At 37.0% G+C, this 12,275-nt stretch overlaps 1 protein-coding gene across 2 annotated transcripts; it reads right to left on the bottom strand.

The window, feature by feature from the left end:
• Positions 1 to 543: 543 nt before the first annotated feature.
• Positions 544 to 5,573, bottom strand: LOC141427486 (uncharacterized). Of its 2 annotated transcripts, none has more exons than XM_074087000.1 (3): positions 5,360 to 5,573; positions 2,225 to 2,401; positions 544 to 2,129 (listed from the first exon to the last, which is right to left on the bottom strand). In XM_074087000.1, exons 1-3 carry the CDS (start codon positions 5,389 to 5,391, stop codon positions 761 to 763), a joined length of 1,578 nt encoding a protein of 525 aa, XP_073943101.1. In that variant the 5' UTR covers positions 5,392 to 5,573; the 3' UTR covers positions 544 to 760. The 2 variants fall into 2 exon arrangements, with proteins under 2 accessions (XP_073943101.1, XP_073943095.1); XM_074086994.1 differs by having other exon boundaries at positions 5,364 to 5,573.
• Between the last annotated feature and the right edge of the window lie 6,702 nt (positions 5,574 to 12,275).

Below are 12,275 nucleotides of genomic sequence, written 5' to 3'. Positions count from 1 at the left end.
AATATTCCTCAAATACTGAAGTCATAGAAGCTGTAAATGGGTATTTTGAGGGACTTGACGAAACCTATCGGAATGGGATAACAGCATTGGAGAAACGTTGGGCTAAGTGCGTGGACTTAGGAGGTACCTACGTTGAAAAATAAAACATAAAACATATACATATTGTATTATTTCTGCGCCGTTTCGGAAACTTATCAGCCCACCCTCGTATTTGTTGCCGCATTTGACAAGTACGCCGGCGGTATCTAGTCGAGCGAGCGCGCGAGACCAATCATTCATCCAAGTGGTAGCTGTATGTAGCGCATAAACATAATATTACGTTAGTTAGTAATATTATGTTTATGATGTAGCTCTACTAATCTAAACTATAAGTAGTTAAGTGAATTTCCCGACAAATGGCGCTAGTGCTTCCCAAAATAATCTGATGTTTTTCTGGGGTGAATTGCATTGTGAATTGGGGTGCCTATTTCACACTACAACTCTTTAATGAAATCACGTCAATTAGGTAATACATTCCTTTGCAAAAGAACAAATAAACAAATATTGAAATTTAGACAAGAGTTTACACTAGTTTACAGACACATTAACATTTAAATTATAACTTACTACAATATTGCTCAGATTTTATACATTTTAAGACACTTGAGTCATTACAATATAATTGCAATTTTATAATCTAATTAATTCCATTAAACACTTAATCACAGAATTAGATAAATATAAATGAAAATAATAATAGTGTGATCTTGCTTATTTAGCATTAATCTGCTGGTTCAGAGGAGCGGTTGGGCAGCAGGGAACTTAATGAATCTACTGTGTGTTTTTTGATCACCGTCGCCAATATACCTTTTACATTACTTCCAGAGTAACTGCTATCACTTTCGAAATTGCTTGCAAGAGAACGGAATGTATCATTCATAAGTTTTTTTACAATGTTAGCTATCATGATATCAACCTCATTTCTGGGTAACATATTTTTAAACTCTTCATTCTTAATTATTAAATCTTGTTTTAAATCTTCTACCTGTTGTTCTAAACATTTGGTACTGTTATCCACTTTTAAAAGGTCATTATTTTTAATTCTTTCAATTTTTAGTTCACTCTGAAGATTCAATATGATATTATCTTTTTCTCTGATTAACTCTTCAAGAGTAGATATTTTATCCAAATTTTGTTTGATTTTGTCTTCTGATATGTTGCTATCCATTGAATCCATTCCCAAGTTAGGTTCATTAACAACTTTGTCCTTACATGGACAAATTTTGTTATTTCCTTTTTCAAAAGTTTCAAGTATTTCCATAGTTTTAACCAAGCCCTGAAGATGAGTCAATTTATTTATTAGTACTCCAATCTCGGAAGCACTGATGCCACATTCAAGATTAGTGATTATTGGAACAAGCTTTGGAATTGGCACAGTATGTCTACTGATGCTGGGATATAACTGATTATCATGACTAGGAAGATTTAGTAATGGATATTGAGGATCAAATTTTACATTATTAGACACTGTGCTATTATTCACTTCATGATTGTCATCATTGGCTTGTATAGCAATAGACCTAGTTGAATCATGCATTGTTTTGGTAATTGAAGTGTCGGTTTCATCTGACATTGCACTTAATTTGACATTGGAATCAAATGTCCCCGTTGGATGATTTTGCTCTATAGCAGTAGACTTCTTAACAGGACTAGCTGGTGTTGAAGGTAATATTGCATGGCCAACATTTGCAATTCTGCTTAATATACTGGCTTTATCGTTTTTCAATGCAAGAGTATTTGTCTCTATAATATTAATACTTTCCGTTTCAATTTCATCTATCTGCTCACTTTCATCTGTTAGCTTTGCTGGTGGACTTTCGTAATCTTTTATTACCACATCTTCTTGTTGTAGTATTTCTTTTATTTTATCAATATTTTTGTCATTAAAACATAGCCCCCAATATTTTTTATGATCATCATACAAACTAATCATAGCTCCTTTTAAAGTGACTTGAAGTTCAGGTGACAAAGTAATGCAGAATAAAGTAGATTTGTCCGAACTGTAAAGTATCATTTTGAAGATATCTGTTTTTACCATTTTAAGAACAGCAAACCCAACTTTTCCTTTACACTTATGGGCACCTTCTAACCTATTGGATGAGTAAATAAAACATTTAGTCAAAGAAAATCTAGTAAGATCTATAAAGTACATTCAAGAATCCATAAATAGGTAATTTTTACTTACCATTCATATGCTATTAAGGAGCATGAAAAAACACAGTGGGAAGCATTGGGGTCTTCTGATTTTGTATTCTCTGATTTGAACTCAGTCTTTTTAAGCTGTGGAGGTTTGTACTTAAGAGAAGAATTTACTGATTCATCATTGCCAGAGTCACTCTTGAATATATTTGCCAAAGTGGTGCTGCAACAGAAATTTTACTCAAAATTATATACATTTACAATGTGTGTGAAATACTTAAAAAAATATTAATTATTACAACTCAGAGGGTAGATTTCAAAAACAAATGGTTAAAGAGTAGTATTTCCATCTAGTTAGCCCACAACTCTGCCTGCGAAGAAACCACCATCTCATTCTACCTTTTTTGTCTTATTTATGCCATATGAAAAAAAGAATACAATACAATACAATTTTTTTAGGTAGGTTAGAGAAGATATTATTACAGCAAGTTTCTGTTGCTTTTGCGGTGTGTAAATATTCAGATTCTTAAAAGTGGGTAAGTACTTACTTAAAAACATTTAAATAATCATAATCAAAATAAAATTAAAATAGTATCAATGATAATAAACAGTAATGAACAATTTAGTCAAAGAAGTTAGTACTATTATATTTATTTATTTATTTAGTTTTATTTATTTATTTACTTACACTATATAAACAATCAGATTCGAGAAAATAACAATATAATTTAGACCTTAACATATAGAGAACTATGGTCTGTCCCATAATTCCAGATACTAAAATGACGTTTCAAGTGTTACCTGTTTTTTGCGACTCATAAATAGTGATGTGCCGCAACCGGTTATCAACGAAAGATTTTGTAGGTACATATGTATGTATGTCGTAAAATACTAAGATATGAACGGATCCGTGATGTACTAAAATGTAGGGCACTTAGGACATTCTAGAAAAGGTAAAATAGGTCTAATAAAAATGCAACCGTTTTCGAGATATTTCGACTTTTTATAGATGTTGATGTTTAAGTTTCAATTTCATTCTTTGGCCTCTGTGTATACCTACATATTTGTACGTATTTACAACCATACACTTCTCGGCTTTGCTAAGAGGTTGACGTTTCCGTTTTTTCCGAGGCGAAAGTATTTCTTCGCTGTGTCGTCTATGCGACGAAGTACTTGGCTGCTCAGAGTCCATGTTTAATCAAACAACACTCAACAAAAAAACGACCAAATAAAATTAAGAAATAAAAAGTCTATCTCATAAAAAATTTAACAAATAACGTCAACAGCAACAATAACACAAGAAAACGCACTGATCACATCCGATGACAATACAAGTAATGAATATCGGTTGAATACCACTTGAATACGCAAAACATGAACAATGACGTTGTGTGATATCTGGGGCCTACTCTGGAATTCGAAAATCAAAGCTCGTACCGCAACGCCCCTCCCACCCCCGCACTAAATAGTAGTGTCAGAAGGACGAAACGAAACAAATTTCGACTTTCAAATTTCGTAGTAGCCCTGCTGGCCCTAACTACGTTATGCAAAACTAGAACCGTATGTTGTATGTATGTTGCCGTCCCGCTGACGCTTATCTCATTTAACACGCGAGTGAAAGGGACGGTGCCATACGAACTTCGTTTTTCTAGTTTTGTAGTGATGATGATGATGATGAATTCCTGTAGTCCCTCAGCAGGGACATAGGGCTCGCAGTAGGGACTTCCATGCGTCACGGTCCTGTGCTGTGGCTTCTAGGTCTCGCCACTGGTACCCAATTAGGGAGATCTCTTTGTCAACCGACCCTCTCCAGGTGATTCGGGGTCCGCCTGGCCTCCTACTACCAGCAGCTTGCCACTCCAGCGCTTGCTTGGCGAGATGAGCATGGGGTCTCCGCAACACGTGTCCGATCCAGCGCCACTTCCTCAATAGGATCTCCTTACCAATTGGCTTCTGGCTCGTCAACTCCCACAGTCTAGTGTTTGTAATGGTTTGTGGCCAATAAACTCCTAATATGCGACGCAAACACTTGTTCACAAAAACCTGGAGTTTACTGGTGATTGCTTTCTTGACGAGCCAGGAGTTAGTTTTGTAGTAGCCCCTCTGTATTCTTTTTTACCGTTGGCACTAAGTGATGAACACTGTATTTATACCTGTGCTTGGATTTTATCACTTTATCGTAAAAGTGCATTTATATTTACAAAATGGAAGGTAGTTTTTTTTTAATCTTACATTTAAACGAGGCTTCAGTACACTAAAAGTGACTATGCCAGCCTCATGGGGGGCCTCAGATACATGTTACACTCTCTTGTGCCGAAACCTAGTCTCTGGATGCAAAGGCCCGTCTGATGAACTTGTAAATCCGCATTGCTTCTTCTGAAAGTGGATGACTCAGAATCAGACTGTCATTTTAGTATCTTCATTTCAGAAATAGACCGAAATGAAAAAAAAATTGTGTTTAAAAGAGCAATGCACTGGCCCCTACACTAGGTACAGCCTGTCTTGTAGGTAGCCAATTCTCGAGTGAAATTACATATGTATAGCGGTGCGAAACATTGAAAGGTCAAATGATGCAAATGATTGTGATTTCAAGTGTGTTACAGACAATAAGGCCTCTGTATGCAATGATACCTCTGTATGCCAAGATACCTGTGTACTCTGCAAAAACTATGCAATTTTTCAGGAAAAACTACAGTCAAAACCGTTTATTGCAACACCACTTATCAACATATCGGATGTAACAACCAATAAAAAAAATCTCAACACAATCTTATATACCGCAGTAACACTGGTTATAATGACCAACCATGTTTAACTACCAAATATTGCTGTCCCTTCAATGTCCTTATAAACAGTTTTGACTGTTTATCCTATTTCGTTTCCAAGTTTCTTGCAGCACATTCTTCTTGGCTTTTTTCCGAAAGCGCTGGCAGTATAAAATGTTACTTGTAAAAAAGCTTTCTGTAGCTTACATACAAAATAAATGTTTTTCTTTTCCAGGGTTTTACTACCTATCATACTCCATACCAAATCACAGCAAATTTGTTTCACCACTCAGCTGCAAATTTTAGATTATTGTCATTTATTGAAGATTCAAACACTGTTATAATTAATTGACTACTATTATTTAAAAAAAAAATAGTGTTAAGACATAGGTACAGTGAAAATATCACAATCTCACCTACCTTGCAACTGGAGTGAAATATCCTTCATCGACTTCTTCTGGTTCCAACATTGTTAGATTCGTTAGTGATTCGAATAGTTTTACAGTTAAGAGAAACGTTCCACGGACAACTTTCTAATTTCCTCAATGGAGAAAATTAGCAAAATATTTAGATTTAAATTAAAAAATAGGGTGACACCACAGACTACTGAGAGATACTGGTGACACTCTTTTTCCGGCCCGGATAATACCGACTTGGAAATACTGATTCTGTTTTTTTTTACATGCCCATAGAAACTGCAGGGCTACTACGAAACTCGAAACTCGAAGTTCGTGTCATGCGGTCCCTCTGGCACTTACTGTTTTTGTACGAGAGTTAGAGGGATGGTAGGATACGAACTTCGAGTTCTGATTTTCGTAGTAACCCTGCTGCTAGTGTTGTCGTTTCTTTAAAAAAATATAGATCTGTCCAACGGAGGACAATTTTGCCAGTGTCCAGTAGTTTTTGCCGTTGTACGGTAAAAAAATTCTAGAAAACGAAATATGAGAGGTAATGGTGGATGAACGATGACAGCGCGACCACCTGCTGCTAGTGCTAAGAGAAACTTCAGGGAGGGCTACTACGAAATTCAATAAAATCTTCTATGGGCGGGCGTGTACCTGAAAAACAGGCCCTATACACTGTCCGTCTGCATGCAGGGCTACTACGAAACCCGAAACTCAAAGTTCGTGTCATGCGGTCCCTGTCGCTCTCGTATTAAATAGTTTAAGTGTGAGAGGGACCGCATGACACAGACTTCGTGTTTCGAGTTTCGTAGTAGCCCTGCTGTCAGGCTGGATCTCATGACATGAACCGTGATCAAACCGTGATAGTTACCAACATCCGTTCCATGCTTACTTTCATCTAATAACCCATGTATCTATGCCTCCATTGCTTCCTACATTGTTTCTAATGATATTAAAATATAAATATGCTGCCTCTCATTATAATTTGTATTCACATATAACTATTCCGACCAAACCCGATCCTGATCCTAAGCTTTCCTATCAAAATTCAAAATTCCATAATTTTTTTAATTAAATTCCGCTCCGTTTCCTCACTTTGACGTTGGCACAATCGCAAAGAGTATAGTACCTCACAATCGTCGTTCTATCCACGATAAATACTAAAAACCATGGACGTAATATCTAAAAGGGACCAAGTACTGTGAAAATATGTATTTACGAAAATGAACCATATTACAAGGTGAGAAAGTATCTTTCTCTGCAGGGCTACTACGAAACTCGAAGTTCGTTTTTAAGTTATCGTATTATAATTTTCATCAATTTCGTTGTAGAAATTCTTAAATAAATAATAAAAGATAGAATTTTTGTCTATTTTACTTTTTTATTTCTAACATGGTAACCCTTCAAAGCGTAATGTCATAGCGGCATTATTTGAATATGCCTCACAATTCGTCACTACTTTGAAAAAAACTCGTATCTAATATCAATTTGTCAACAAAATTGAACCTTGACACAATGTCTATAAAGTTCACTCTGAAAAATTATCTATTTTCAGTTACACGAGTTTTTTTGAAAGTAGTGACGAATTGTAAGGAATACTATTTTTTATAACAATTAGGGTCTGTTTCACCATCCATTGATTAGTGTTAACTGACGGTTAGATGTGATGCCGTCTCCGTCTATTCGAACAAAACAAATAGAGACGGCATCACTTTTAACCGTCAGTTAACACTAATCAATGGATGGTGAAACAGCCCCTTAAAATGGTAAAAAAAGTGTTCCATTTATACTTGTCCAAGTGAATCATATAGTGTTTGCACTATATCGTTCCACATGTAAGCTAAAAATAATAGTACATTGTGTCTTAAGGGCGGTAAATAAGGAATTACGAACGAGAGTCTATTAGAAGCCCGAAGTCGAAGACTGAGGGCTTTAATGAGTCGATGTTCGTAATTCTAGTACCGCCCGTGCGACATACAATGTTTTTCATCACATTTGCAAGTAAAATGGCTGTGCTCTTGGTAGCGTCGCCCTCAACCTCCCTCGGCATGCGCCGCAACGTGCGTGTGCATGTGGTGGTCCATGTAGTCCTGCAGCAAGAGCGCGCGCACGGGCACGCGGCACGGCGCAGCGCCATCAGTACGGGCACTGACTCATTTACCGACCTTGGGCTTCATGACAAGAAAATGTGTACGCGCAATGACTCATTTACTGACCACGGGTTTCATGACAAGCACATTAAGGTCGAGGGTTTTATTTGGGGGGTTGCAACTAAGGTAGCCTGCATGTTACGACACTGTTTACGAGCAAGTGTGATGAAAAATTATTTAAAATCAGACAAATTATTTAAAAACATGTTACATTACCTACTGATTTATTGAATCAGGCGTTACTTTGCCGAGGTCCATATTAATGAACTGAAACAATCACCTACTTTGCTCAAACGCGACCTTATAATAGCTACGTTTAAACTAGAAACGTGTGTTCATTCAGTTCCTCCTCCTCCACACTGCAAAAATACAGGGTAGTTCGAAGGACTCGCGCTGCTAGGCAGACTTCACACCCACACTTCAGTTTACTCGTGACCACGGCCACTATGTTGACCATGAATTCTTGTAGTGTCCTTACGGTTGTATTATTATTACAGTTTCCCGAAAAATGAAGAAGTGTGACAAAAATGGCTCAGCAATGTAGAACTTCGTTCGTAAGGCGTAGGGCGAAGTTCGTATCGTACCATCCCTCTCACTTTCGTATTGAATAATATATTGAAAGCCCAAACCAAATTATATTCGAAATAATAGCGCGGTAAATTTTGGTCACGCAATTTATGATCGATTTTGACTTAGTTTTTTTAATAAAACAACGGAGGGAAATTTTGCCAGAATCTAATGTATTTTTCAGTTATTCGGTAAAAAAATCTACAAAATGGAATATGAAAGGTAAAGATGAGATGTTATGAGCGTTTATACCTGCTGAGCTGGCAACGTTGTATTTTGGTTAGTTTTTCTCGATTATTCATAAAAATTGAATGAAAATTAAAAATGTTGTCTGATAGAACACTTCTTAATAGTTATATAAGTTAATGTGTGTACTCCAATAATTATTCGTGATAGACTTTTATTTTCTTTAAAAACCGGTCATAAACATTAGTTCGTTTTATAGAATATAAAAGTCTATCACGAATATTGGAGTAGACACATTAACTTATATAAGTATTAAGAAGTGTTATATCAGAGAACATTTTTAATTTTCATAAAAATTTTATGGAATGAGTAATTGAGCCCTCTTTTTCTGCGAGGAGGCCTGTGCTCAGCAGTGGACGTATATAGGCTGGGATGATGATGATGATAGTATTGAGAAAAACTAACAAAATGCAAAGTTGCCAGCTCAGCAGGTATAAAAGCTCTTATGAGATTGTACAGAAGTGCAACTTGCGGAAAGTTACCAAAATTCGGAAAAGTTCTCGGAAAATTTCACAAGAAGTAAGCTAGGAATGTAAATTTAAGGAACGGAAAGTTTCAATTCCCATACAAAATTGTAAGAAGTTTCCGAAATTTTCATAAGAAAAATTCCGCAATTTGGAAAGTTTCCTTCGGCAGAAAGTTTCGATTGACGAGTGAACGACGAATTACGCAGTTTAGTTAAAACCTATTAAAACTGATAAAATTATGATTTGACGTCATACGTCACATCACTAACTACCTTTTGGTAAACATGTAATCAATGTTGCCAATTTAATAACTTAACGCTTGGAGAGCGGACTTTTGCTTAGGTCTTAGAGACTTTTAGATGTAATCGGTTATCTATTGTTTGCCCGAAAGTTATATGCCATAATTTAATTTGCCCGAAGATTATATGCCCGAAATTTCATTTGCCCGAATGTTTCGTTTACTAGAAAATTCATTTGATACATTCTTATTTTCCCGAAAATTAGATGCCATAATGATACGAATGCAATACGTATTGTTTTCCATATTATTAAGTGCAAAATATTATTTAAAAGAATATTCAAATGCCATACTAAAAGTGTTTATTTTGATTATGATTGATTAAAATTGCTTTTTTTCTATTACTAATCTATTCTATTTTTATTATATCTTTATTATCTGGGTTGCTATAAAAAAAAACTAACATCGAAGGCTAAGCGGGAGCTACGCTCCTCTTCGCTCCCGCCTTAGCCTTCTTAACCTAACCTATCCGAGTCACTTCTGCTCCGAACTAGAGGTGGGTAAATCCGGATCTGAAGATTCAAAAGAGTCAGATCCTCAAGCGGATCCGAATCCCTTAATGACTCCTTTCAAATCTTATTGACTCCGGAGTTACTAACTCCGACTGGATCGAGCGGCTCGCCTCGCTCGTGATCGCCGTCACGCTCACTCACACTGACTCGCTCCGTCCGCCTGCTTTCGCTCTCGCTCGGCTCGGATCGGATCGGCAGGGCTACTACAAAACTCGAAGTTCGTATCGTACCGTCCCTCTCGCTCTCGTATTAAATAGTATAAGTGTCAGAGGGACCGCACGACACGAACTTCGATTTGGAGTTTCGTAGTAGCCCTGCGGATAGGATCTTGAACTTGGATCTTATTATCTATGTTTGGTTGGTCGGTTCGGTTCGGTTCGGTTCGTAGTAGCCCTGCGGATCGGATCTTGGACTTGGATCTTATTATCTATGTTTGGTTGGTCGGTTCGGTTCGGTACTCGGACTTGGACTAACGAACAAAATCTTTCTCTCTCTCACGAATCTGTACTTCAGTTCAGTCAGCGGGTGGGCACCGCAGTACCGTACGACACCGACCGACCGAACCGAGCCGGAGCGGATCGGCCATAGATAAATTAATAATCGCTCGAAAGAACCGGAGTCAATAAAGGAGTCGGATTCAATAAGCGGATTCGGTACCGACACCGGAGCTGGATCTAGTGAGTCAGATCACTTCGCGGAGTTGAGATTACCCATGTCTACTCCGAACCGTCAAGTCAACAAATCAAGTCGCAATGCTAACCTTACTTAATCTATGTGATTAAAATTTAACTAATTTGCTTGTTTGACGTAGGATTTATCAGTATTATAGAGTCGATACTCACGATTTACATGGATGGCAAATGATTTATGGCATGTGATACTTATGTGTTACAATGATTATGAAAAATGAAATATTGAAATTAATATTATGGGAAACAAAGATTCTGTCATTTGATTAATATGGTAAACAATGAGTAGTGAAAATGAATTTATAAGAAACAATATTATGGCGGTTGAATATTATAGCACATGAAATTCGGGCAGATGAAATTCGGTCAAGTGAAGGTAGAAATCACTTCACTTTTGGAATAAGTATGGAAAAGTTTCAAAAGCTTTGGGAAAAAACTTTATTACCTCCCAAAACATGATCTTGTATCCGTCCTTGCTGCCATCACCAGTGTACCTATGCAGAACGCCTTAATCGACAAGGGCTAGACTCTTAGCTTAAGCTAATTTTAACGAATGTTTTGACAGTGAGCCTAGCGTTTAGATAAATAGAAGTTGGCAACACTGAGTACCATACTATTACCACGTTGACCTTATTATCCCAAACTTATCACTCCATAAGATAAGTCTCACCTCATATCATACATAGTTCGAATAATTTTATTCCATTTCGTCATATAAATTGTTGTTTTTAATCTCTGCCTTAAGCAACGTACCCGTACCTGTTCGATCAAAACGTGTTCATTGAGCTGTGATCTGTGATAATCATGCCTGATTCATTTTCGTGTATTACTTGTCAGGTCTTGTTTAAAAGTCCTGAATTGCAAAAGGGAACATTATAAATCCGATTGGCACAGGTACAATTTGAAAAGGAAGGTCGCCGCGATCCCCTCCATTACGCTGGAAGAGTTTGAAGCTAGAGTAAGGGAGCATAGAGATCAGGCGCAGGACGAAAATCGCGATGATTCACATTACTGTAAGTGTTGCTCAAAGTTGTTCAACACGACGAATGCTTACAAACAATCACCTGAACAGTAAGAAGCACAAGTTGGCGCAAGAAAGAGCCAGCAGTGTGGAAGATGAAGAGCACAGCAGCCCGTCTGATACTGACAGCTTTGTGAAGGTGGAAGCTGCAGCGACCGCGGCAGGCGCACCCAAGCCCGCTGAAGACAGGGTTAAGTTCAGGCTGGTCAACGCCCATGGATCCGGGGATGAAGATGCTGATACAGAATCAGATATAGAAGAGGTAGATTCATCTGATTTAATATCACAGTTTTGTTACACAACACTATGGTTTTATACAATGATTTCTTATAAAATATGAAATAATTCCATGTTAAATTAGATCAGACTAACAGTAGTAACAGTTCATTCAGTTCAATAATGTAAAAGTTTTTTTTTTGTAAAATTTCCTGATTTAATGTATATTCTGGTTTATAGTTTTAAATTGTATTTTAGCTTGACTCAGACGAATGGGATGAATGCCGCATCAAGGGAGTGACTCCCTGATCAAGCTTCAGGACTGTCTGTTCTGTGGCCACCACAATAGAATATGGTGAAAAATCTGAAGCACATGTCGCAAGCACACTCATTTTTCATCCCTGATGTGGAGTACTGTGTTGACATTAGGGATTGTTGCTGTACCTAGGAGAAAAGGTATTAACTATGGTTCGGTTCACATACAGAAACATCAAATTTTCGAGAAAAGTAGCAATGATTCAATGCTCAAAATTTAGAAATTAAATGAATTTAATACATGCTCTGTGTTTGTAGGAAATTGCTGTTGTGTGTAACCTTGGCCAGATTGCATTATTCAATATCTAAATAGACTTGATAAAAAACCTTTAATATTCTGTTTGATATTACCTAGTTTTTATATATACTAGCTGTAGCCCGCAACTCCATTAATTTAGAATTTGTATTACTGTATCCCGGGAATGATGAAATTTTCTGGAGAACAAC

This window comes from Choristoneura fumiferana, chromosome Z, assembly GCF_025370935.1.
Source record: "Choristoneura fumiferana chromosome Z, NRCan_CFum_1, whole genome shotgun sequence".
Classification (NCBI taxonomy): Eukaryota; Metazoa; Arthropoda; class Insecta; order Lepidoptera; family Tortricidae; genus Choristoneura; species Choristoneura fumiferana.
The sequence above is the reverse complement of the archived record's forward strand: the minus strand, read 5'-3'. Positions and strand labels throughout refer to the sequence as shown.